Here is a 27,722-nt window from a genome sequence, read left to right on the forward strand (position 1 = left end):
GCCTTAAGAGACCTGGGGCTTTCCTGGCAGCTACTCAGCTGCTGGCAACCACGCGGCGCGTCGGAATCCCACGGCTTGGCACCGAGGTGGTCCCTGTGGGAGGCCGGTCCCCCTCCGCGCTGCTGACCAGCCGCTTCTGGCCCGGACGCGGCCCTTCAAGCCGCCCCGCCCGCCCCGGGCTCATTTGCATAGGGACGCGCGCGGCGCCGGCGAGCGGGAGGGCGGGCGCGGCCGGGGAGGCGGCGCGCGCGCGCCCTGACAGCTCGGCCCTGCTCGCTCACTCGCTCGTCCCCGGCTTCCGAGCACAGCATGGCGGTCAAGGTGACTCTAACTCTCTGCTGCTGCCTTTATTTCATAAGAGACATTCCAGGGACCCTACCTGCAGCCCCTCACCTCTTCCCATTGACTTTTTGGCCTGATTGTTAGATGGCGTGTCCTGGGGCTCCAGGGAGAACTGTGCGGGGCTTGGACCGGAGGGAGAGGATGCCCGGCGGGGGGAGGGGAGGGAGGAGGGATTGTGAGTTGGAGGGGCTTGTAAGGACCACTGGTCCGTGAAGGAGGAGGAGTATCCTGCCCTAGGTACATGGGATTGTGAGCCAGCAGTTGGAGGGCATCAGAAAGGGAGTGGGAGGAAGTGGCATGGAAAGCCGGGGATACCCAAGGCATCCGTGTATTGTGGTGGGGGAGGGGGTGAGTAATTGAGTATTTGGGGGCCTCTGGAGCCAGGGGCAGCGGTTGGCATTTGAGCTGCAGGTGGCAGGATGTCTAAAGTATTTAGAAACGTTGTAGCTGCTTTCACTATTTTAGGTTGGGTGGAGAAAGAAAGAGGCGTGGAGATAATTATATTCTGCATTGCTTTCCACGGGAAGAAAGGCCAGTAGGCCATGCGATTAATTTGGGTGTTCCAACTTTGCTGTTGTTTCTACTCTTGCTGGACTCTTGGTTTGAAGGTGGGTGGATGCTCACTGTGTCGCTAGTGGATGTGGAGTAAAGTAAGGGCTTGATCCTCATGGCCCTTCCTTTCCAGCCCAGGGGAAATCTATCTGATAGATTTGCTGTTTCTTAGGCTTTTCACACCTGTCTTTCCACCGTGTGATCGCACAACTCCAATTTGACAGTTGTTATCAGTATTAGTGCTTTTAATTTGTTTTCAACTAGATGCACTTGTGAAAGATAAGAGCATTGATTGTTAGCATCTGTGAACTCTAATCTGCAGAGATTATGTGATCTCTAGTGAAGCATTAACTGGCTTTTTTTTTTTTTCCCCTTACAGACAACCAAGCGAGGTGATCCTCAGGAGTTAAGAAACATATTCCTACAGGTAATGGCTTCTGTCCTGTGCTGCTTCTTGGTAGGGGTGGGGTGGGGGGAACGTGTAAGTCTAGTACTTTTCAGGCCTTCGCTTTCAGGAATGTTTTATCAGTATTTTCATGTTTCCTTCAGAACATGAGAATAAATAATATAGATTATAACTCTTATTTTATTAAGATTTGATTAAATAGATTTCCCTCAAATTATTTTTTTAATGACTTAAGACATTAAAAAAAAAATCACTAAGGAGAAAAATTGCAGCTTCCCTTTAAGCATTGTGACCAAAATAAAATTTCAAAACATATTGGCACACTTGTGCAATTGATAGGTATGATTAAAATTCTTTGTTCTTTGAAAATTATGTTTGTAAAGTTTTCCTGCTTCTAAGCAACTCTGTGCAATTTGTTACAGAGATAAGAATAATATAGTTATTCTTAATTTGTGTGTGTCTTTTCTTCCTCCATTTATTTTTATTATATCCATGGGCTTTGGGGGTTGTGTTACAAAATGTTACTTTATGTGATTCTTGCAAGAATCCACCTTCAGTTCTGCTAAATTTTTATGATCAGTGACTTACTTGGCTGTAGACTTTTAAAAAATTGACTTAGTTTTTTGTTTTCATTTCTTAATTTCAGAAGTTCTGCATGCAGGAAATTGTGTTTAAGTACATATAAAGGGAGACAAGCTTAGGTGACCTACCAAATACTGTTTTTTTCTCTGAATTCTTTTGAGAATTTTTGAGAACGGGTCTATTCTGGACCTGTGCTTGTATAGCAACTTTGACCTTGGGCAGGTCCTTGCTGGGTGTTGGTTTCCTCTGTAAAATGAGAGGTGATCTTCCAAGGTTCCTTCCAACTCCAAAAGTCTATGATTCTATATTAGGAACAGATTCTAACATGTGCATCAGCCTGGTGCAGATGACATTTTTATCTGAGAAATATGGATTGCTTAAGCTATTGTTGGGGAGGAGGCTGTATAGATGACCAGTTAGTGAAAATGAGAATCTTAAATTTTATAAACTCTGGTAAAGGGAAGCATCATTTCCAGAACAAAAGTAATTGTAATAGAAATGTTCTGTTTGTGGTTTGAAACCTTGATTTCTCACAAGTATTCTTGAAAATAACCAAAAATATGTCAGTGTTAACCACGCCATGTGCTCAATTGTTTCATGAGGAATTCATGTGATGTAGTTAATTTTGTTTTCTAAATTAAGTAGGCAAAGGAAAAATCAGTGGAAATGCTTCATGAACTATTGAACAGAGTACTGACCAGGTGTTGGCAACACTGGGTTCAATTGCCAGTCCTGCCCCTATCTTGTGGTTTTACCTGTGGGTTTCATCTTCTCATGTAGTACTCAATGGGCTATAAGGAAATGGCAGTTGAAGTCCTTTCAGCTTTAAAAATCTTGTGGGAAAGAAATCTGTGATTCTATATGGATTTGATTTTGGAAAGGAGAGGGCTGGGACTATGCCTAGCTTTTTGAAAACTTTCAAATTTTATCTTTTTACACATTATTTTGATGATACCCTTTTTATACTGAAAATTTGTGGAATTCATTAACTACATGTTTAGCAGTAATGGTAAAGCATTGACCCAAGAGTTATTGATAAGGGTCAGAACATAGATACTACCTTCTGGTAAGTGAAACAGCTTGATATAGAATATAGTTAGTTGAATCAGTTTGAGGGCTATTAGCAAGTAACATAGATTTTGAATTTATATCTTAAATACTTCAAACTATAGTTACTTGAAGCTATAGGGCATTATTTAGAAACAGTTTTGTTTTAGATGCATATGTTTTTTTTAATATTTTAGAAACAATAGCAGGCAAAAATACATACTACCTATGCATTTCTTTAGCAACTTAACATATTTATCGGAATAGTCACTGGGAATTATTTACTGTGTGTCATGTATGTACTTGTATTTAGTTTAGTAGTAGACACTAACATGATGAATAATTAAAGGGGAGAATTGAGCCCAGACTTGAATGGACAGGTAAACGTGACTAGTCTCTCTTTGAGACCTGTCCCATGTCCCACAACTTGTGGTTGAGGGAGTCCAGAACAATGAAGGCAAATTATAGCCTCTGGTATGATAGTCAAATTGATTTCTCTAGATCCTTGTGGTCATGTAATAATAATGACAATGGCTATCATTTACTGATCATTCTGAAGTATGCTGAGCATTGGCTTAGTCTTTTCGGGTATTAATTTTTTTTCTTTTTAAACTGACGTATAGTTAATTTACAGTATTTCAGGTAAGGATATCTTATTAATTTTCATAACAACCTTTCTGCATGTTTAGTCACTCAGTCGTGTCTGACTCTTTGTGACCCCATGAACTGTAGCCCACCAGATTCCTTTGTCCATTGGATTCTCCAGGCAAGAATACTGCAGTGGGTTGCCATTTCCTTCTCCAGGAGATCTTCCTAATCCAGAGGTTGAACCTCGGTCTCCAGCATTGCAGGCGGATTCTTTAACAACCTTAGGAGATAGCATTATTTTCCCTGTTAAATCATGCTCAGTCGCTAAGTTGTGTCTGACTCTCTGACCCCATAGACTGCAGCCCACCAGGCTCCCCCGTCCCTGGGATTCTCCAGGCAAGAACACTGGAGTGGGTTGCCATTTCCTTCTCCAATGCATGAAAGCGAAAAGAGAAAGGGAAGTCGCTCAGTCGTGTCCGACTCTTTGCGACCCCATGGACTGCAGGCTACCAGGCTCCTCCATCCATGGGATTTTCCAGGCAAGAGTACTGGAGTGGGATGCCATTGCCTTCTCCGTGCTAAAAGCTAGAGGCATGTAAAAGTCTAACTGCAACTGTGTTTGTTAAGAAATTAAAGGAAAAAAAAATTGGTTTCTTAGGTGCTGAAATATAATACCTTTCCACTGTGACTATCTAGAACATTTGGCCAAGGACTTTGGATTTGAAACAGTAGGAAGGCACTCTGGGTTTCTCAGTGGGCAAATTGAAGTGGGTAAATTCTGGCAGCTCTTTGTGTATGTTGGATAAAGTGTGGAGAGGTTGAAAGTAGGTAGAGAGATCTGTTAAGAGGCCATTGAAATAATTCATGTGGGAGATAATGACCTGGAGTGGCTGATGGCTGGGGAAATGGAATGGAAGGATGATACTAGGGACTTTGGAAGGGATGAAATCAATTGAATGTGGTATTAAATATGAAAGTAAAGGAAAGAGTAGTGAATCTAGCATTTTTATGACAGATGTTAATTTATAAGGCGTCTATTTGAGGAGTTGGGTGAGGGGATTGTTAAAGTTTGGTTGCTAAATACATGTGTCCCAATAAGTTGAAGTCAGATACAAGTTTTGTATAGGTGGTAGATGAAACCTTGGATTAGGAGAATTAATTATAAAATAAACAAGACAGGGAATAAAGGACTGATTTATAAGTGATATTATCAATTGAAATGGAAGGAGGAGGAGTGGAAGTGAAGGAGAATGGCCTCATGGGAGTTTAGAGTGTCACAGAAAAGGGTCAAGTCAAAGAGTAAAATCTAGATTTTTCTGTGATTAATATAATTTTGTTTTGGTAGGATTTGAGGGGTCACTTGAATTCAGGGTCATTTGAGCTAATTAAAGACTACAAGAAGATATAATTTTGAATTTTAGAATGCAATTGAAAAATTCTGGAAAATTTAGAACTATGGCATTGACTGTCTAAATTCACAACTAGCTGGTGTGGCTAACAGTCATTTGTTTTGTAAAAGGCAAAATACTCCTGTTTGAAAGTGATATTATACCTATGTTTAATGACGCTCCATTTTATGTGCAAGTCCATTTATGTGCGAGTTGATAAGAGTAAGTAAGCATTTTGATTCTGAGTATAGAGAAATAGGTTTTTTTTTATGTTCATCATTTCTCAAATTTTGATAAGCTGCGTTTTCTATTAATTAAAAGAAAAGAACAATAGTATTCACTAGGATTCTTTTTCCTGCCCCCCCCCCCCCCCAAGTACTTAAAATTAGAGCACAGCAAATGAATTCTTATGTGTTAGACTGCTGTAATTTTACAACCAGCTATCAAGCTAATATTTTACTGTTAGTACCCTTGAAACCGTCAATTCTGGATTTATGTCTTCTTTTACCTCTCTCAGCCACACACTATTACTGACCCAAATCTGCTACATCAGAGGTATATAGTAGCAAAAGGAGACAAGGGAAACAGTGAAGAGGAAGGTGAGGTAAGGACAACAGGGATGTCATAGGCTGTTTGTTATAAACCTGGCAAATTTAAAAATGAAGAGTTAATCTGGTATGGTCTGTGTTTTGTGGCAAAGGAGTTGTGATGGACAGGGAGGCCTGGCGTGCTGTGATTCATGGAGTTGCAGAGTCGGACACGACTGAGCGACTGAACTGAACTGAGGTTTATCAAAAAGCAGTTTTAAGGGACTTCCCTGGTGGTCCAGTGATTATTAGGACTTGGCTCTTTCACTGCTGTGGCCCTGTGTTCATTCCCTGGTTGGGGGAATGAAGATCCTGCAGGCCGTACAGTGCTGCCCAAAAGCAAAAAACTGTTTTAAGTGAATGATTTTTGAAGATCTCTTTTTTTTCTTTTTAAGTTGATAGATTTTTCTGTTGTTCATTTACCAGTGTATCCTATGATAAAAGCAATACATGTTGAGACTGTAGCATAATATATGCTAGACCCAAAATGTGTGGCAATGTAGAAATCAAATACTATTTTTATCCCTTTTTCTCATCACCAGTATAACTAGAAGATCGTATCCCATATCAAATTATGAAAATCCATTTTTTTCTGTCTTGTTTATTTTACATTAGAAAATAAGTAGAAGATGCTGCTGCTAATGTAAAGCAAACAGTGATTCTTCTTTAGGGTTTTTATGATAACATAAATTTTTAATTGAAAGAAATGTCCTTTATTCAATAAATATTTTTTTACATATTATGTATTTATTTACTTTTGGCAATAACCTGCAGCTGAAAAGGGAATTAGCTTTTAGCAGGAGACTTTTCTATTTTGTTGAAATATGAGTTAGGGCTATGTTTTCCAAAGTGTAGGAAGTGTATCACAATATTACAGTTAAAATAAGAGAATCAGGTATTGAAAGATGATAATATCTACTGAGGCCAAATGTGGAGAAAAAAGGTGCTCTCACAGTGCATTTGTGGAAACAAAGACTCTTTGCAAAGCAATTGGCAATGGTTTAAAATAAAAAGATAACCAGTTAAAGACACAATCCTATTTTGGGGATATTTATCCCAGAGAAGTAAAAATACTCATAAGAATATATATGTATTAGATTGTTAGTGTCAGCACTCAGTTGTTCCTCAAAAACAAAAAAAAGCTGGGGGACACAAAATAAATGCTGTCAAAGGGCAGTGGTAGGAAAATTATGAAATAACAACTGTGGAAAATTAAGCAGATACTAAAAAGAATGAGTTAGACTTACTCCAGCTGATTTAGAGGGATTTCAAATGTACTATAAATGAGTCTGCCTGCACTGTGGGAGACACAGGTTTGACCCCCGGATCAGGAAGATCTCCTGGAGAAAGGAATGGCTACCCATTCCAGTATTCTTGGGGCTTTCCTGGTGGCTCAGATGGTAAAGAATCTGCCTGCAGTCAGAAGACCCAGGTTCAATCAGGAAGATCCCCTGGAGAAGAGAATGGTTACCCACTCCAGTATTCTTGCCTGGAGAATTCCACGGACAGCGGAACCTGTCATGCTGTACTCCATGGGGTCACAAAGAGTGGGACACAACTGAGCGACTAGCACTTTTTTTTTCTTTATAAATGAGGAAAGACAGGTGTATATACAGAAGGATAGATAATGTTAACGGGGTTGAGGTAAGAATTCAGGGGAAATAAAAACAAAATCTCAATGTATATGTGTTAAATTTTGAGCAAGTACATAATTTAAAAGTAAGAACTTAGTAATTCAGCTGCTGCTGCTGCTGCTAAGTCGCTTCAATCGTGTCTGACTCTGTGTGACCCCATAGATGGCAGCCCACCAGGTTCCCCTGTCCCTGGGATTCTCCAGGCAAGAACACTGGAGTGGGTTGCCATTTCCTTCTCCAATGCGTGAAAGTGAAAAGTGAAAGTGAAGTCGCTCAGTCGTGTCCGACTCTTAGTGACCCCATAGAATGCAGCCTACCAGGCTCCTCCATCCATGGGGTTTTCCAGGCAAGAGTGCTGGAGTGAGTTGCCATTGCCTTCTCCGTAGTAATTCAGAACATGAAGTTAAAAGAGACTCCCCAGCATGAACTGGGTTGAAGAAACCAGTAAGAGACACACAGAAAGGGATCTATAGTTTTCTTAGCCACCCTGATTAAGGTTTTCACCAGTTTTTCAGGCTATAGGAATTGAAGATAATAGCCTTTATCTTTAGTTTATAAAATATTTGCCATAAACTATATAGAGTTCTTATTTTTAAAAAAGTATTAGGCATTAAGGGCGTGCTAGCAACATAGTGAAGACTCTATCCTTGAATTAACTAGACAGATGAAAAAATAATTAAGATTAAAACATTAGAGTTATTAAATGCTATGTATGTCCTGCTGCTACTGCTGCTGAGTCGCTTCAGTCGTGTCCAACTCTGTGCGACCCCATAGACGGCAGCCCACCAGGCTCCCCCATCCCTGGGATTCTCCAGGCAAGAATACTGGAGTGGGTTGCCATTTCCTTCTCCAATGCATGAAAGTGAAAAGTGAAAGTGAAGTCGCTCAGTCGTGTCCGACTTTTGGCGACCTCATGGACTGCAGCCCACGAGGCTCCTCCATCCACGGGATTTTCCAGGCAAGAGTACTGGAGTGGGGTGCCATTGTCTTCTCCGATCTATGTCCTACTACCAGTCAATAAATAGGCTAGGCACTGTGCGAGGTTTGTAGGTACGACAGAGCTGTTTAATGAAGGTATGACCTCACATTCTGGGTAGGGGTGAGACAGACAATAACAAAGACCACACATTAAAAAAAAAAAGAAATATTAATCACAGGATTGTGACAATTCCAATAAGTAGAATGATGGAAAAGGTGATCGTTTTTCAAGATGGTGGCCAGTGAAGGCCCGTAAGGAAGTGATATCAGGGCTGAGAACTGAAAAGTAAGTAGAGAGAATTCCACATGTGCAAGGGCCTGGATGTGGATAGGATTTGGTATGTTCAACAAACAAAAATGAGGCCAGTGCTCCTGAGGCCTCAGTGAGTGAGGGGGTGAATGGGCAGTAAGAGATGAGGCTGAAGGAACCACACCAAGCAGGACCTTGTTTATAGACCATGAAGAAGAGTTTGGATTCTTTTCTAAAAAAATGTTGTGGAACCTGTCGGAGGTCTTTCACCTTGAAAGTTGAATGATTCAGTTTATATGTTAAATTGATTGTATTTAAAGATAGATCATATTGAAATGTAAGCTTTCTCATATATTTCTGTGCTTTCTCATGGATTTTCTACTCTACCTTGAGTAGACTGTGATTGTTCCAATTTAATTTCCTCCTGTCCGTAGCATTCTTAGGATATCTTGATCTGGGCCTTGGTTGACTCCTTTTTATCCAGGAGGCAACAGAAAGTAGCCAGAACCTTACATGGGCTTTGTAGTCTAACCAGAATCTGAATCCTCTTTGATCCCTTTTGCTGAGTGACCTTAGGTGTTTAGATTTCTGTGGGAGTCTGTCTTCTCATCTGTTTAAGAAAGGATAACTGCATCTAGCATATAGGGATATTACAAGGATAAGATAATGTGTAAATAGTGCCTGGCACTCAGAGAACCTGATAAAACTTAGTTCTTTGTCCCTTTCCTTTTCTTCTGAGCTGAGGACTTTTCTTTCCTGAAAAGGATCTCAGTCCCTTGTGTTCCCCAGGTAACTGTGCTGGACCTAGAAAGTGACTAAGGATGCTAATAAGTACTTGTGATTATGTACATGTAATCAGTTAATTATTAATTACATTCTTAAAATATACATCTGAAGATCTTCACAAATCCCCATAATCAGAAATATCTCCACAAAAGGTAATTTCTGTCTCAAATCTATAGATCCTGAGAAGGGGTAGAGCCATGATTAAAAACTGGGAGACTGGAAGTATGTGCAGAGTTTTCATTTAAACCTTCTGTTGCTCTGTCTTAACCAGAGAAGGAATAGTAGTCCAACCAAGGAATACCAAGATGCAGACCTGAAAGAGAGACTTACAATTCGTTCTTTATGTTTGTAATTTGTGAAAAATCATCTCCCTGTTCTGTTCAGCTCTCTTTTAGCAGTGCTGAAATTTCTGAAACATGGCTCACTGAAACCAGTGCCATGGCTTCTAGAACTGTACTATTGTTTGTTAACTGTTATGTTGTAGGGACTATTTTAAGCTTTTTATACAAATCACTGTATGTAATTCTCAGGACAACTCTATAAGGTAGGTGCCATTAATATTCCCATTTTATAGATGAGAAAACTGAGCCCCAGAACGGTTAAGCAACCTGCTCAAGGTTATATAGTAAATGGAGAAGACTTGCTTTATGTATGTTAATACAACTTGGCTTATTTACTTAATATTGTATGGCAATGCAGGTATGGTAGTACATATAGAATCATCTCATTTTTGGGGTAGCCTTTTTTATTATGAAAAATTTCAAACATATGAATTTAAAGAAAATAGCATAATGAATTGCCATCTACCGTCACGAATCTTCTACTATCATGGATAATTTTGCTTCATTTATATTGCAGCTGCAGGGGATTATTTTGAAGCAATTCTCAGACATCTTATCGCTGCATCCATAAATACTTCAGTGTCTATCTCTAAAAGATGATGACTCTGAAAAACAAACCAAACAAACCACAATACTTCCTGCACCTAAAATTTTTCCTTAATAAATGAATTTCAATTCAGAGTTGTAGTTTCCATGCTTGTTTCTTTTTTTTTTTTAAGTTGTTTTATTAAAATCAGGATCCAGGCCCGGTTCCTACATTGCATTTTGTTGATCTGTCACTGCTCCCTGCCAGGATAAAAGGCCTTTTTTCCTTATGGCAAAAATCTTGCTATGTAATCAAGGCTTACCAACAGTAAAGCATTCGATACACCTGGGAGCTACACCTTGATTATCAAACACATGATTTGTCCGGGCTTGTAAATATATATGCCCCTTGAATGTTCCCATGGTTACTTAGACCAAGAAACTGAAGTATTTTTAAGAACAATGCAAATTATTCAACTTAATCTGCTATGAAACATTCTAGTTCCAGTTACTGAATTCTCTGGGCTCATTATTTCCAAGGTTTTTGGCCATTTTTAGGGGTTAAATTGTTTTGAAAGACTTAGCTTATTATGGTAACTTCTGTTAATTTCAGTGAGTAACTGGAGTCTTCCACCTCTGCGCTTTGTTAGACATTGCATGGTAGCTGATAGTAGGCCTTGATGTAACAGATAGTAAAAATACACATATTAATGCAAAAAGATAGTATTTCATGAAACAATCTGAGAAAGGCAGATTTCTGGAGAAATTTTTTTTGCAATATTAAATAGGTTTTGTTTCCAGTGTAAGTGAAATATGCAACTGAAAATGCTAATTAGATGTATAAAACTGCCTTTTCCTAAAAAATGCGTGTGTAGATTTTAGTAAATACCAGAAAAATTTTGTGTCACTCATTTAAATCTGTTTTAAAAAATTAACGTGGCTTCATAGAGTTGTTAAAATCGATGTGGCTATATGTATTAATTATTTTTTCTCATTAAAATATTATTTCTGCTATTGAATTCCACATTGCACTATTGTAACAGAAGTTGTGTTGTTGGATCTGTTGTGGTCTTTGCTTGTTACATAGAGTGCTTGAGTAGTGAAAGGGCATGCATTCCGGACTAAATTTGGCTTGCATTAGGAGTAAGAGCAGTCAGTAATAGTGAAGGACAACAAGATTAGCTTCATGTGCTCAATTCTTGCCGTGGTAGAAGTCTTTCTCTTCCTTTGCTCATGTAATTCTTTTTTCTGTGGAGGAAATGCTCTGTGTGGTATTTGTAGTTACCAAATTTTATGACATTGTCCTTTGAGAGTTAGAAATCGCAAGGATGTTGCAATCTGAAAATGTCAGTTTATCTCAATTGGAACAAAGTCAGGGAGGAACAGTTTGTTTTGACTCATGTTACAGCCACATGTTGGATAAGCAGAGATGAAGCTGCCTAGACCAGTCAGGACTGATTTTCTGATAAACCCAAGAATAGTAGAAGCCAACCCTAAGGAAACCTTGGTTAGAATAAGGGTGAAGAGTTAGTAACTCCTTCATGTTTGAGCAGAAGCAGAAAAATTCAGAATGCAAGGAGGAAAACTGGGATCTGCTGCTTTTCTGTGTTTCTAAGCATTTTAGATTAACTATGTCAATCTGCATTAGCTTTATAATTTTCAAATACTTTGATGTTCAAGATCTCACTTTTTTCCCCTTAAAAAAGATCTGCTGCTGCTGCTGCTGCTGCTGCTAAGTCGCTTCAGTCATGTCCCACTCTGTGCGACCCCATAGACCGCAGCCCACCAGGCTCCCCCGTCCCTGGGATTCTCCAGGCAAGAACACTGGAGTGGGTTGCCATTTCCTTCTCCAATGTGTGAAAGTGGAAAGTGAAAGTGAAGTCCCTCAGTTGTGTCCAACTCCTAACGACCCCATGGACTGCAGCCCACCAGGCTCCTTCATCCATGGGATTTTTCAGGCACAAGAGTGCTGGAGTGGGATGCCACTGCCTTCTGCTGCTAAGTCACTTCAGTCGTGTCCGACTCTGTGCGACCCCAGAGACAGCAGCCCACCAGGCTCCCCTGTCCCTGGGCCTTCTACCTTTCTGTAATTTCTCATTAAAGAGACTCTGAGAAGTGTGTGTTTGCTCCAGAAATCTCTACTATTTAACAACACAGGAGATTAGAACCTCTTTTCTGACCTTAGTTTCAGTGTCCATCATGCCATGGTCTCTGAATGATTTGAGGGCAGGAACTATGTTTTCTTGATTCTGCATCCCTAGTGCTAGGCCTGGTGCCCAGCACAAAGTTGGTACTTGATAAATGTTTTAAAATGAATGCAAAATAACCTGAAAGATTAAAGCAGATTTTCGGCTTAATAAGTGCTTCTAGATATATTACCTTGGTTTTGGTGGGCGTACTGAAAAAGAAAATCCTTGATCTTGACACACTGTATAATTTTTAAAAAGTAACCAACTTTCTAGTCACAGCCTATCAGAACTTTCCTTTATAATTTCTGGAAAATCTTTTAGAAATATAAAAATAAAAAATCTCTGTTTTTAAACTTACACCATTTAAACAGCTAATTTATATCATTAAAACTGTTTGGGCCTATTTACTCATTCATGTTCTTGTTAAAACTGTTTGGGCCTATTTATTCATTCGTGTTCTTGAATTTTAAGTTAACCTTTTTTTTTTCTTCCCTTAGTGGAAATGTAGTATGTAAACTCTTTGTAAAGTCTGCTTTATAATTAACCTGTGATGTTGGTTGCATACATTCTAAAGGTTACTTAAGGTTATATTTGGTAAAATTGCAAAGGAGTTATTAGTATCCAGTTAACTACAGTCACGTGAGGTCTTGATGTGTTGATCTGTTGGCTTGATAGAACATTTCTGGAAAATGTGATTGTCTCTTTTGAAGCTAGAGGTAGTTCAGTGAAAGTATAACATAAATCTGTGTATGAAACCATACTGTCTTATCAGCAATGATTTTGATTAAATATATAAAGATCCTAATCTTTCATTAAGATCCATTTTCTTTCTCATGCTTCAGAATGTCAAGGCTTTTTCAAACACATATGAACTATACTCAAAATATTTCTGGAAATGCCAAAGCTATGGGCACTTTTACATTAAAGCACTTCAGTTAGGTTTTAAAAAAGTTTAATTGAGAAAATAAACCACGTGTTTTTTTTCTGATACTGTCAGCTACTTCTTATCTATGTCTTTTATGTGTTCTTGACTTCTTGCCCAAGAAGGATTTATGACTGACTGCTTAAGAAACATCTTTGAAATGGCAGATGATTAACTCTAAAGTTATTTGGAGTATGGATATAATATTTGGCTAATTTCATTTCAAGTCATTTTAGTTCAGTCTTTGATAGGAACAAAATAGAAACAATATTGTGCAACTAAATTAATATATTAATTTTTTAGCATAAGTGTTAGCCTAGGAGATCCAAAAGTTTGTCTTAAATTGCTTTTTTTCATTTTTAGTGTAAACATGCAAGTCATTTTGGTTAGCAGAAAAAGTCTAGTAAGCCCACTTAACCTTTTCTTGTTTCTAGCTGTGTTACTTTAGGCCATGTTTCCTTTTTTTGTTTGTTTAAGTGTCGGACATGACTGAAGCAGCAGCAGCAAGCATTATTATCCAGTCAATTAAAATCAGCATTAAAAGTAATGAAGTTATTTAAAATAGATAGGTCATTCTTATTTAAAAAAATATTTTTAGTTTAAATATATCACCCATTTTTGAGGTACCTGCTTTTCTTTGTTAAGGAAATGTTCTAGCCTTTTGGCTGACTGTGGGTAGATTCTAGTTTCAGTTCTAAATTCCCTCTTCTGTTTTGTCTGTTCAGGCAGCAGGCTCAGTGACATTGCCAAGTAATTGTCTCTAATTTAATGAGTTAATTAGTTAACTGTCTCCTGCAGAAGTCAAGTACTGACTCCTTGTGGCTGAGAAGACTTGTGTTTTTTCCCTCTGAGCTATGCACTTTATCTTTCAGTTAAAATAGACTAGGAGAGTTGGGAAAAACACTAGCAAAATACCTCAGGGTAAGTGATTCTCTGGCATCATTTATAACCCCAGATATTGGCAAAGCCTGTTCCAAGTACATGTCCACGAAAGCAATTGTTTTCCTTGGTGGCTACTGTGTCCTTGGTGGTTTGTGCTAAGGCTGCTCCATTTCCTGATAGTTTTAAAGTTAAGAGTGTTGGTATTTCTGTCTGTATGTAATCTGTGTATATAGTGGTGATAGTTGGCAAAAAGATTCAGGTATTAGATATCAGACACCTTTGTGACAAAAAGAAATGGACACTTCAGTCAGTTCAGTTCAGTCAGTTGTATCCGACTCTTTGTGACCCCATGGACTGCAGCACGCAGGTCTCCCTGACCATCACCATCTCCTGGAGTTTACTCAAACTCATGTCCATTGAGTCAATTATGCCATCCAACCATCTCATCCTCTGTCATCCCCTTCTCCTCCCTCCTCCAATCTTTCCCACATCAGGGTCTTTTCAAATGAGTCAGCTCTTCACATCAGGTGGCCAAAGTATTGGAGTTTCAGCTTCAGCATCAGTCCTTCCAATGAATATTCAGGACTGATTTCCTTGAGGATGGATTGATTGGATCTCCTAGAAGTCCAAGGGACTCTCAAGAATCTTCTCCAACACCATAGTTTAAAAACATCAAATGGACACTTAGTTGCTTTATTTTGTTAATACTAACTGAAATGTTTTTGTATTGTTCCTTTTGAAAATTAATATCTGCTAATTAAAGAAATCAACTCAATTGTGAAGTGAGAGAACAAAGATCACCATAACCCATCTCTTATATTTTCTTGTTTTATATTTAGTTCTTAATTATTTTAAATTTCTTATAGAAATTGGCCCTTTTCATTCCATTGATAAAGGAGTCTTTATCAATGAATATGAGCATTTTTATGGTTCTTTATGGGCTTCCCTTGTGGCTCAGCTGGTAAAGAATCCGCCTGCAATGCAGGAGACCTGGGTTCAGTCTCTGGGTTGGGAAGATCCCCTGGAGAAGGGAAAGGCTACCCAATATTCTGGCCTGGAGAATTCCATGGAGTGTATAATCCGTGGGGATTGATGCTTTTGAACTGTGTTGTTGGATAAGACTCTTGAGAGTCCCTTGGACTGCAAGGAGATCCAACCAGTAAATCCTAAAGGAAATCAGTCCTGAATGTTCATTGGAAGGACTGATGATGAAGCTGAAGCTCCCAATACTTTGGCCACCTGATGAGAAGAACTGACTCATTGGAAAAGACCCTGATTCTGGGAAAGATTGAAGGCAGGAGGAGAAGGGAATGACAGAGGATGAGATGGATGGCATCACTGATTGAATGGACATGAGTTTGAGTAAGCTCCTGGAGTTGATGATGGACAGGGAATCCTGGTGTGCTGCAGATCATGGGGTTGCAGAGTCAGACACGACTGAGCAACTGAGCTGACTGACTGATAGTTCTTTTTATATATATATATTGTATTTATATATTGCTAAATTACTTTTTTTGTTTAATTTTTTTTAATTGGAGGATAATTACAGTATTGTGTTGGTATTTGCTGTATAGCTGAATCACCTTTTTAAAGGACTGAATGTGAAAAAGCAAAATGTAAAGAACAATGTGAATAATATGTTATTATTTGTGTTAAAAAGACATGGATAAGAATAATCATACATATTTGTATGTATATATTGGCATATATCAGAGAAGGCAATGGCACCCCACTCCAGTCCTCTTGCCTGGAAAATCCCATGGACGGAGGAGCCTGGTGGGCTGCAGTCCATGGGGTTGCTAAGAGTTGAACACGTCTGAGCAACTTCACTTTCACTTTTCACTTTCATGCATTGGAGAAGGAAATGGCAACCCGCTCCAGTGTTCTTGCCTGGAGAATACCAGGGATGGGGGAGCCTGGTGGGCTGCCATCTGTGGGGTCGCACAGAGTTGGACACGACTGAGCGACTTAGCAGCAGCAGCAGCAACATTGGCATATATGGGGCTTCTCAGGTGGTGCTGGTGGAGATAGATGTAAAAAATATGGGTTCATTCCATGGGTTGGGAAGATCTCCTGGAGAAGGGCATGACAACCCATTCCAGTATTCTTGCTGGCAGAGAAGCCTGATGGGCTACAGTCCATAGATCGCGAAGAGTCAGACCAACTGAAGCAACTTAGCATGCATGCATGCATATTGGCGTCTCTCTCTCTATCTCTCTTATATATAAAATTTACTTGTTTATGCACAAAAAAAGTCTCTGGAAGCATGTGTGAGAAATTAATTGCCTCTGGAGTGAGGAATTGAATGATTGGGAAGAGGTGAGAGGAAGACTTTTTTCATTGTATATTCTTATTTTGAATGGTGTGAATTGACAGTATTAAAACCATAAATAAAACAAAAAGCCTCTAGCAATGGGTGAAAATCCCCATTGTGTTTTCATTTTCACTCCCACTGTTTGGTGCAGGCCTCGATCTCTTTCCTCTGGATCTTTGCAGTAGCCACTACTTGGTCTCCCTGCCCCCAGTCAGCTTATCTTTTCTCCAGTCCATCTTTCACATTGCTGCTGGGGAAAGCACATGTCAGATCATGTCTCTCACTTCCTAAAATTTTCAATGGTATCCCATGGCCCATAGGATAAAGTTCCAGCTCTTTGTTTTAGCATTCCAAGTCTTCCACTATCTGGTCTCAAATTGCCTTTTTATATCACTTCTACATATCTTTATATACCCTCTCTTTGTTATCTTTATATACCCTCTCTTTGTTATCTTTCTCCAGACAACAACCGCCTCCACCCAAAAAGAAAGAAATTCATTTTTAAAATTTCTGTTTTTTGGGTTTTTTTTTTTAAAGCCTGAAATACCCTTTCTCTCAATTTGCAGTTAAAACTGAATTTTGCTTTCAAGGCCTGTTCTGAACATTATTTTCTTTTTCCTCTCACCAACTCCCTGCCATCTATCCTCAAAATGAATCATTTATTTTTGGTTCCCATTGTATGTTTCTCATACCTTTGGCACTCATTCTAGTTAATTGCTCACTTATCAGTTGCTTAAATTCTATTTTTAGACTTCCTTGTATTGATCCCTCTTTCCAGCTGCAGTAGTCTTGCCAACATTGTGCCTTTCTCCACTCCTGCCTGTCTTTTACCCTGGTGGTTTTCATATCTTGGTAAATGTGTCAGATTATGTTATACATTGAAGAATTTTGAGGAGAAGAAGCAATTGATTAGAATTAGTACAATCCACTCAATATCATACAGTTTATTTTTTGTTTATCCTGTTTGCATGCCTATTTTGAAGTGTCAAAGATTATGTAGTTTTCATTTTATAGATATGTGATATATATCTAGAGGCCTGGGAGGAGAATGGCATTGTTGAAGGACTCACAGTGAATAAGTTTAGAGCCAGGGTGTAAACACAGGAACCTTTCAGGTATGACTTTTATAGCATGTAGAGAGAACATGACTTTATTTTGGGGTTATACTAGTTAGGTGCTTTTGGTAGTACCAGCTAGTAAGAATGTGTCCACCTTTGGGCTACTTCTTATGTTGGCTGATAGAGCATTTGCTGTGATAACCTCAATGATATTTTTCAGAATACAACAAAGGAAACAATTTAAAATTTAATTCTATCCTTATTGAAAGAGCTAATGGCTTGGTTTAGTCAGATTCACAAATGAGGACATTTGAAATGCTTAACCAAAAGCAAACCAACAGTCCTTTGCTGTAAGCTAGTGGCTTGGTTGGAGAAGGCGATGGCACCCCACTCCAATACTCTTGCCTGGAAAATCTCACGGTCGGAGGAGCCTGGTAGGTTGCAGTCCATGGAGTTGCTAAGAGTTGGACACGACTGAGTGACTTCACTTTCACTTTTCACTTTCATGCATTGGAGAAGGAAATGGCAACCCACTCCATTGTTCTTGCCTGGAGAATCCCAGGGACGGGGAAGCCTGGTGGGCTGCCATCTATGGGATGGCACAGAGTCGGACACGACTGAAGCAACTTAGCAGCAGCAGCAGCAGTGGCTTGGTTTAGTCAGATTCCCAAATGAGGACATTTGAAATGCTTAACCAAAAGCAAACCAACAGTCCTTTGATCTTTTGATCCTTGTCTTTCCTAGAAGCAACCTCTTGTAACTTTTCTAGCTATTCATTTTTCATGAATAGAAGTATTTCTATACTTTATGAAAAGTAAAGATATGAAGTATTTCATATCTTTACTTTTCATAAAGTATAGAAATACTTCATATCTTTGTACTGCTGCTTCTAAACACTATTGACTTTCTCTTATAGCAGCTGAAGTATTTTACTTCCTCTCCCATTCTTCTCCCTCCATGCTTATCATATTATAATTGTCATTATATTTATAATGTATATTTATAATTGTCATTAAATTAATATTTGGTATCTACATTATTATAACTTTAAATTGCTTATTTTCTGCCAAATCATGTAATGTTTTCTATTTTTATATGACAAAAACACTTGTTCATAATTTACTTTTTTATAGAGTTAAAAATTGCTTAACTTTTTGTTTATTTAGTGATTTGTGTACCTGTTACTGATCCCTTAACAAATATTTACTGAGTGCCTGCCGTTGTGTCAGCTATTATTCTTGGTGCTTGGATACATCAGTGAACATACTAGGCAAAAATTCCTTCTTTTGTGATATTTACATGCCCCTTGCAAGATAGACAACAAACATAATAAGTAAAATACATAGTGTGGTAGTTGATAGGTGCCAAGGGGGAAAGCAGAACACCATCGGGGAATTGGGAATATAAATACAAGTCTGGGTGGCAATGCTAAATAGGGTGATAAAGGGTAAGTCTCATTGAGAAGATTACATTTGTGTAGAGATTTAGGCTCCTCCCAGAGTTATTTTCCACAAAGCCAAATGCCTCGAATAATCTGACATTGCAGTTTCCCTAGTGGCTTGCTCTCTTGGAGCCCTCCCTCTGCCAGCCAGGACTGGCACTCCAGAGACCTGCAGCACAAATGTTGTCCCGGGGTTTCCCTTGGCCACTTCACTGGGTTGGATCATCCTCCATCTTACTATTACTTGGTTCATGCTGTCTTTTTGATGGGGCAATTATCCCATAGCTTCCTGAGAAAGGGTACATAAAAGGGAGGAAAAGCATATTGAAAATATGGATATTCCAAAGTACTTTTAACCTACCCTTACTGTTGATTGAAAGTTTGGCTCAGTTTAGAATTCTTGGTTAGAAATCATTTCTCTTTGAATTTTCAGTGCCTTATTGCATTGTCTTCAAGCTTTCAAAGTTTCTGTTGGGAAACATTGAGGCCCATGATTCATAATTGTTTACACATGACCTATTTTTTCCCTCTGAAAACGTTTAAGATTTTCTCTTTATTCTGATGTTCTATAATTTTATGATGATGAGTCAAACCCTGCTATGGGTTTTTGTTTTGTTTTAATTGACTGTGCTTGGCACTTAGTGGCCCCTTGTATTTCTCAGTTCTGGGAAATGTTCTGATGTTATTACTCTGATAGTTGAGTGAAGTAGGTAAGTTAATCGACTGCAACCCATAGAGGAACGCTTTGGTTGTTCATGTTTGGTCACCAGTTCAGTCAGTTTAGTTCAGTCATGTCTGACTCTTGGCGATCCCATGGACTGCAACATGCCAGACTTCCCTGTCCATCGCCAACTCCCAGAGCTTACTCAAACTCATGTCTGTCAACTTGGTGATGCCATCCAACCATCTCATCCTCTGTCGTCCCCTTCTCCTGCCTTCAGTCTTTCCCAGCATCAGGGTCTTTTCCAATGAGTCAGCTCTTCACATCAAGTGGCCAAAGTATTGGAGTTTCAGCTTCAACATCAGTCCTTCCAATGAACACTCAGGACTGATCTCCTTTAGGATGGACTGGTTGGATCTCCTTGCAGTCCAAGGGACTCTCAAGAGTCTTCTCCAACACCACAGTTGAAAAGCATCAATTCTTTGGTGCTGAGCCTTCTTTACCATAGTACATAAAACCCTTACTATACATTGAGGTGTGTATTTAATAAGCAGGTATTATTATTATTTTATTCTCTAAAATTATTGACATAAAAGGCAGAATTTTTTTGTTTTTTTTCCAGCTCCTGGTACTTAGAAGGAATACCTGTGTTGGAAGGTCTTGTTTGTTATGCTGTTGTTCATTTCCCTTTTAAGGTTTGGCTGTTGTGTCTCCACACCCGTCTCTTGCCATCAGGAAGCCTCCAGAGGCTTTGAGGCTTTCTCACCTTGGTTGCCCTTTCACCTTTCTTTATATTTCTCATATTTCTTTATGTGTATATATACATACACACACACACACCGTAAAATTCACCATTTTAAAGTGTCCAAGTCGGTGTTGTTTTTTTTTTTTCAGTTTATTTACAAAGTTGTGTGACTGTCACCACTGTCTAATTCCAGAGCATTTCTATCACCCCCAAAGAAACTCCCCCTGTGTAAAGTGGTTAACTCCATTCCCCCCTCTTTCCAGTTCCTGGCAACTACTCCTGTACTTTTCTGATGCTGTGAATTTGCCTCTTATGGACAGTTCATATAAATGAGGTCATGTGGTATGTGGTCTTTTGTGTGGTTTCTTTAAGTTAAAGTGTTTTCAAGGTTCATCCATATTGTAGCACGTATCAATACTTTGCTAATGTTCTGAACTCAGGCTCTGGGTGTCTGTTTTTGGACTATCCAGAGAAAACTTCTGCATTTATTGTTACCTTGATTATGATACTGGCATTTAATTTACTTTTTCAGAAAACTTTTGCTGGGTACAAAAAGATACTGAACAATTTTAATTTTAAGTATGCATTATTTACTTTTTAGTATGCCAGTACTGAGGTTGATGGAGAACATTACATGACCCCGGAAGACTTTGTCCAGCGCTATCTTGGACTGTATAATGATCCAAATAGCAATCCGAAGATTGTGCAGCTCTTGGCAGGAGTAGCCGATCAAACCAAGGATGGGTAAGAACTTGTATGCTGTTCTTAAAAGCTAATGTTATTCAATATCATACTGAAAAAATGGGAAAACCATAAACTTACCCATGACCATTTAGAATTTTAATATTAATAAACCATATCTTTTCTTAGAAGTTTAAAAAAATTGTTATTTACTGCCATTATCAAGTATACTTGCATTTCTTTCTTTTTTTTGGAAAAAAAAATACATGCAAAGCTGTATTTTATGTTGAATAATCTGAGCAAAATGGTTTTCAGATGGCTAAGTTATCTTTTATTCACTCATTCAGTAAATATCGAGTACTTACTATGTTTTAGGCACGTTCTATGTACTAGAATTCCATCAGTGAATAAACCACAGAAAAACAATAAACAAAATTTAAAAGTAAACTATAATATTAGGTGGTTATTACTGCTATAAGGAATAATAAGGAAGCATTTAGAGTGATACTTATTCATTTATCTGTCAGGTATTTATGAGACAGCCATCATTTGCCAGGTACTGTTGAACATTAGAAATATAAACAAAATGAGGTTCATGACCTTGAGAAGAAACTCATGGCTTAGTGAGAAAGGATGAGTAAACAAAGAGAAAAAGTAATACTTTGGGAATAAGGTGCTATGATAGAACCATATGAAATATACAAGGGACACCTAAGACAGCATAATTAACTCTGTTTTGGGTGTTCAGGAGAGCATCCTAGAAGAAGTAATGCTTGAGTGAATCTGGCAAGACAGAAAGAGTTTGCTGGACAAAGAGGGAGCATTCCAGGAAAGGGAACAATTGGCATGAAACATCAAGGGGCAGGGAAACGTCGTTTTGAGGGCATTAGCCTACTGTGTCCCCTAGCAAAGCAATAAAGCTATTCTTTTCTACTTCCCCCCCACAAAACCCATCAAGGGGCACCTGCATGTCTGTGTTGCCTCCACAGTGGGCAGGTTGTCAGAGTAATGGGGGCACAGCTGGGGACCTTGTGTGCTAAGCTTTGACTAGTATCCTATAGGCTTGTGACTCTCAGACTTGGAGGTATTTTTAGCCTGGCATTGTAGGCATGTGTGCAGTCACAGTAATTACAAAGTGCATCTTACTTGAGTGTCAGTTTACTCAAATCAAGGGGGAAGGGCATTTTTATATTAAAATCTAGTAGGACTGTATTAGGGAGGGAATGGAATATTTGTATTCTTTGCTTTGTGAATTCTGAGCTAGAGCCCCAGGACTCCAAGGGCCCAGTTTCTTTTTCTTGCCTGTAGAGGGGCTTGTGTGAAAAACTAGGCAAAATTAGTTTTAACTCTTTAAAATGTTTAGAAGGCTGTCGAAATACAGTGGAAGTGTTGGTTTCTAAGGTCTTTGAATCCAGGGTTATTGTATTCATTTCTATTTTCTCACAGAATTTAGCACAGTGCATGAAATTTACTATGAGTATTTTATATCTTGGAAAGGTTTTCTATAATTCATCACTGACAGATATTGAGGAACTTGTATACATTTTGTGCCCAGTCTCCAGAAAAAGTCAAATTGGCTGCCAGGTAACTGTGGCCCATTCAGTCCTTGGGTCTTTCAATAGTGATTAGACAGTGAGGCATATAAAAATTAATGGTATTTACTCAGAATTCCTTCTTCAAATTTAGAAATTTTAATTATTGTCATTAACTTGGTCTGAGACTTGCCAGACGTTTCTTTTCAGAAGCTTCCTCCATATCTTTTCAGATGCTTCCTTTTGTGACCATATGTTCTGATCCATTCCACTGGTGTATCTTATTTGAAGCTTCATGTGGTTCTGTCAGAAGCAGTTGTGTTGTTAAAGTGTGGTCAAGTGGAATCGAGTGTTTAAGTTGCCAGGGTAGAATCGATCAAAAATGGGTTTTGGCTAGTAAAGAATCTAATAATGTTGAATACTGTTTACTTTAAAAAAGCAAGCTGTTTCTTTTTTGAAAAGATATATTTGTTCTATTTAAAATTTTAAAAACTACTTACACTTCCTTTTTTCCCCTCCCTCCCTAGAATAAGTCAGATTCAGATTGGGTAGGAAATTTGATTCATAAAGTTAGGTCATAAAAATTATAAACATATAGATTATTTCTAAAAGCAGAGAAAGGTACAATTTTCTAGAAACCTCCCACCCATGGATGGTCTTCATAGTTTCCTGAACTTACTGAAATATAATGCAAAAATGAATGATTTTGTATTTTCATTTTTCTGGGCAGAAATCACAGGTTTTTCAAAGGGTCTGTGATTTCAGAAGGGTTAAATATCATTGTTAAATTTTTTTTAAATACTTTTAATTTAAGAAAATCAAAGGCATTGATGATGTTTAAACTTATTCCAAGTAGCCAGCCCTTCCTCATTTCACATTTAAGGAAAATGAACTCCAGAGAGATTGATTGGCTTGTCCAATAACACACGATTAATTCTCTTACTTTTTTAGCTCATCTTCTTGTAATCATTTTAAAAAGCTATCTTTTCTCTATTGTTCCATTTCCTACTCCTTTAAGCAGGGCAGTGATGAAAGTTAGGATAGTTTAGTTGGTTTATCTTTTTTCCAACTCCAAGAGGTATTCCTTGATTCTGTTATAGTTTTTTGAGGACCAGTCCTGTAGGCATATAGGCTTCCTAGGCGGCACAGTGGTAAAGAATCTGCCTGCCAATGCAGGAGATGCAAGAGACATGGATTAGATCCCTGGGTTAGAAAGATCCCCTGGAGTAGGAAATGGCAACCCACTCCAGATTCTTGCCTGGAAAATTCTGTGGACAGTGGACTACAGTCCATGGCGTTGCAGAGTCAGACGTGAACAAGCACAGCATGGCCTATATTGGTATGTAACTTGACAAGAATCACATAATACTGTTTATAATTACTCCAGACCAAATCTGAATAGAACTAGTATAAACAAGTTTGAATGATTTACTTAAGTATATGAGAAAAGCAGGTTTCAGTTCAGTTCAGTCGCTCAGTAATGTCTGAACCTGCGACCTCATGAATCGCAGCACGCCAGGCCTCCCTGTCCATCACCAACTCTCAGAGTTCACTCAAACTTACGTCCATTGAGTCGGTGATGCCATCCAGCCATCTCATCCTCTGTTGTCCCCTTCTCCTCCGCCCCCAATCCCTCCAATGAGTCAACTCTTCACATGAGGTGGTCAAAATATTGGAGTTTCAGCTTTAGCATCAGTCCTTCCAAAGAACACCCAGGACTGATCTCCTTTAGAATGGACTGGTTGGATTTCCTTGCAGTCCACGGGACTCTCAAGAATCTTCTCCAACACCACAGTTCAAAAGCATCAAAGCAGGTTTAGGGGTGGTTAATACTGTGTTCCTTTTGTGTTCTATCCTTGCCTGCCCTCCCTTGTTTTCTTAGCATGTTAACTGCTCCCTTTCTCTTCTCCTGGCTCCCTTTCCTCTAATAAATAGTAAAGTAAGCAAGAGTGTTTTGATACAGGTGCTTGCTATGGACAGCCATGTATTTTTTTTATTGCTTTTTGTTTTCTAAGTATTTCATTTGGCTGTGCCACAGGGCATATGAGATCTTAGTTCTCTGAACAGGGATCAAAGCCGGGCCCCTCACATTGGAAGCTTGGAGTCTTAACCCCTGAACTGCCAGGGAAGTCCCTGGAGAGCCATGGAGAAACAACATTGTATAAATAGCATGATAGGTTGTCTAAAAGTAAAAGCCATTCAGTTCAATTCAGTCTCTCAGTCGTGTCCGACACTTCCTGACCCCATGGACCACAGCACGCCAGGTCTCCCTGTCCATCACCAACTTCCAGAGTTTACTCAAACTCATCTCCACTGAGTCAGTGATGCCACCCAACCATCTCATCCTCTCTCATCCCCTTCTCCTGCCCCAATCCCTCCCAGCATCAGGGTCTTTTCCAATGAGTCAACACTTCGCATGAGGTGGCCAAAGTACTGGAGTTTCAGCTTCAGCATCAGTCCTTCCAGTGAACATCCAGGACTGATCTCCTTTAGGATGGACTGGTTGGATCTCCTTGCAGTCCTAGGGACTCTCAAGAGTCTTCTCCAACACCACAGTTCAAAAGCATCAATTCTTCAGCATTCAGCTTTCTTTGTAGTCCAACTCTCACATCCATACATGACTACTGGAAAAACCATAGCCTTGACTAGATGGACCTTTGTAGGCAAAGTAATGTCTCTGCTTTTTAATATGCTGTCTAGGTTGGTCATAACTTTCTTTCCGAGGAGTAAGCATCTTTTACTTTCATGGCTGCAGTCACCATTTGCAGTGATTTTGGAGCTCCCAAAAATAAACTTTGTCACTGTTTCCCCATCTATTTGCCTTGAAGTGATGGGACCAGATGCCATGATCTTAGTTTTCTTAATGTTGAGCTTTAAGCCAACTTTTTCACTTTCCTCTTGCACTTTCATCAAGAGGCTCTTTAGTTCTTCAGTTTCTGCCATAAGGGTGGTGTCATCTGTATATCTGAGGTTATGCATATTTCTCCTGGCAATCTTGATTCCAGCTTGTGCTTCATAGAGCCCAGCGTTTCTCATGATGTACTCTGCATATAAGTTAAATAAGCAGGGTGACTATATACAGCCTTGATGTACTCCTTTTCCTATTTGGAACCAGTCTGTTGTTCCATGTCCATTTCTAACTGTTGCTTCCTGACCTGCATACAGATTTCTGAAGAGGCAGGTCAAATGGTCTGGTATTCCCATCCCTTGAACAGTTTTCCACAGTTTATTGTGATCCACACAGTCAAAGGCTTTGGCATAGTCAATAAAGCAGAAATAGATGTTTTTCTGGAACTGTCTTGCTTTTCAATGATCCAACAGATATTGACAATTTGATCTCTGGTTCCTCTGCCTTTTTTAAATCCAGCTTGAACAACTGGAAGTTCACAGTTCACATGTTGTTGAAGCCTGGCTTGGGGAGTTTTGAGCATTACTTTACTAGCGTGTGAGATGAGTGCAATTGTGCGGTAGTTTGAGCATTCTTTGGCATTGCCTTTCTTTGGGATTGGAATGAAAACTGAGCTTTTCCAGTCCTGTGGCCACTGCTGAGTTTTCCAAAATTTCCATCAATAGAGGAATGGATAAAAAAAATGTGGTACATACATGCAGTAGAATATTACTCAGCCATTAAAGAGAATGAATGCTATTGCAGCACCATGGCTGAACCTAGAGATTGTCATGCTGAGTCAAATAAGTCAGACAGAGGAGGAGAAATATTGTATGACATCATTTATATGTGGAATCTAAAAAGAAATGATACTAACGAACTTACAAAACAGAAAGAATGGATACATGTATATGCATTTGAAGTGTGCAACCTGTGAGAACTCCAAAATTAAAACTCGCTGGTGAACAACTGTTGACAGGAGAATGTGGGATCCCACCAAAAAAGTGTACCCCACATCCAAGGGCAAAGGAGAAGCCCCAGCAAGTTGGTAGGAGGGGCAAAATCATTTTTAGAATCAAACCCCACACCTGCCGGAGACGCTCGGAGGGCTCAAACAAAACCTGTGCACACCAGGAGACTCCACAGAGAGTGAGCCAGACCTGCGTTTGAGTGTTTGAGTGTCTCCTGTAGAGGGACAGGTCAGCAGTGGCCTGAGGTCACCATTAACCCCACCATAGAGCCACCAGAACTTACACAGGACTGGGGAAATAGACTCTTGAAGGGCACAAACAAAAACTTGTGCACACCAGGACCCAAGAGAAAGGAGCAGTGACCCCACAAGAGACTGACCCAGACTTGCCATGAGTGTCCAGGAGTCTCCGTGGGTTGACGGTGGCCTGGTGCAGGGTTGGGGGCACTGAGTGCAACCATGTGTGCATGGGCCCTTTTGAAGGAGATTGCCATTATCTTCATTAAGATTCAGTTACAGTTCAGTCGCTCAGTTGGGTCTGACTTTGTGACCCCATGGAGTGCAGCACGCCAGGCCTCCCTGTCCATTGAGGGAGCTTACTCAAACTCACATCCATCGAGTTGGTGATGGATCATCTCATCCTCTGTCATCTCCTTCTCCTCCCACCTTCAATCTTTCCCAGAGTCAAGGTCTTTTCCAATGAGTCGGTTCTTCTCATCAGGTGGCCGAAGTATTGGAGCTTCAGCATCAGTCCTTCCAATGAATATTTAAGACTGATTTCCTTTAGGATTGACTGGTTGGATCTCCTTGCTGTCCAAGGGACTCTCAAGAGTCTTCTCTAACACCACAGTTCAAAAGCATCAATTCTTCAGCGCTCAGCTTTCTTTATAGTCCAACTCTCATATCCGTACATGACTACTGGAAAAACCATAGCTTTTACTAGACGGAGCTTTGCTGGCAAAGTAGTGTCTCTGCTTTTTAATATGCTGTCTAGGTTGGTCACATGGACTACAGCCTTGTCTAATTCAATGAAACCATGAGCTGTGCAGTGTAGGGCCCCCCAAGGTCATGGTGGAGAGTTCTGACAAAACATGGTCCACTGGAAAGGGAATGGCAAAACACTTCAGTATTCTTGCCTTGAGAACCCCATGAACAGTATGAAAAGGCAAAAAGATAGGCCACTGAAAGATGAACTCCCCAGGTCGGTAGGTGCCCAGTATGCTACTGGAGATCAGTGGAGAAATAACTCCAGAAAGAATGAAGAGATGGAGTCAAAGCAAAAACAACTCATAGTTGTGGACTTGACTGGTGATGGAAGTAAAGTCTGATACTGTAAAGAGCAATATTGCATAGGAACCTGGAATGTTAGGTCCATGAATCAAGGTAAATTGGAAGTGTCAAACAGGAGATGGCAAGAGTGAACATCGACATTTT

The 27,722-nt window shown here is 39.5% G+C and overlaps 2 protein-coding genes across 3 annotated transcripts in view; both read left to right on the forward strand.

Annotated features, from left to right (window-relative positions):
* The first annotated feature begins 216 nt into the window (after positions 1–216).
* SLC25A12 (solute carrier family 25 member 12) overlaps positions 217–27,722 on the forward strand; it is a 98,207-nt gene continuing 70,701 nt past the window's right edge. Inside the window, exons 1-3 of one of the 2 annotated variants that reach the window (XM_061435440.1) lie at positions 217–321; positions 1,274–1,321; positions 20,820–20,962. In XM_061435440.1, the coding sequence (XP_061291424.1) occupies positions 310–321; positions 1,274–1,321; positions 20,820–20,962 (203 nt within the window). In that variant the 5' untranslated portion in view covers positions 217–309. Of the gene's footprint in view, positions 322–869; positions 951–1,273; positions 1,322–20,819; positions 20,963–27,722 lie in introns of those variants that run through there. The other variant, XM_061435432.1, reaches the window with a different exon arrangement.
* The window catches only part of LOC133258650 (small ribosomal subunit protein eS26-like), a 201,969-nt gene continuing 182,370 nt past the window's right edge, over positions 8,124–27,722 (forward strand). Inside the window, exon 1 of the mRNA XM_061435460.1 lies at positions 8,124–8,127. The gene's annotated coding sequence lies outside the window, so the exon portion shown is untranslated. The remainder of the gene's footprint in view (positions 8,128–27,722) is intronic.

Source organism: Bos javanicus, chromosome 2 (assembly GCF_032452875.1).
Source record: "Bos javanicus breed banteng chromosome 2, ARS-OSU_banteng_1.0, whole genome shotgun sequence".
NCBI classification, from domain to species: Eukaryota; Metazoa; Chordata; class Mammalia; order Artiodactyla; family Bovidae; genus Bos; species Bos javanicus.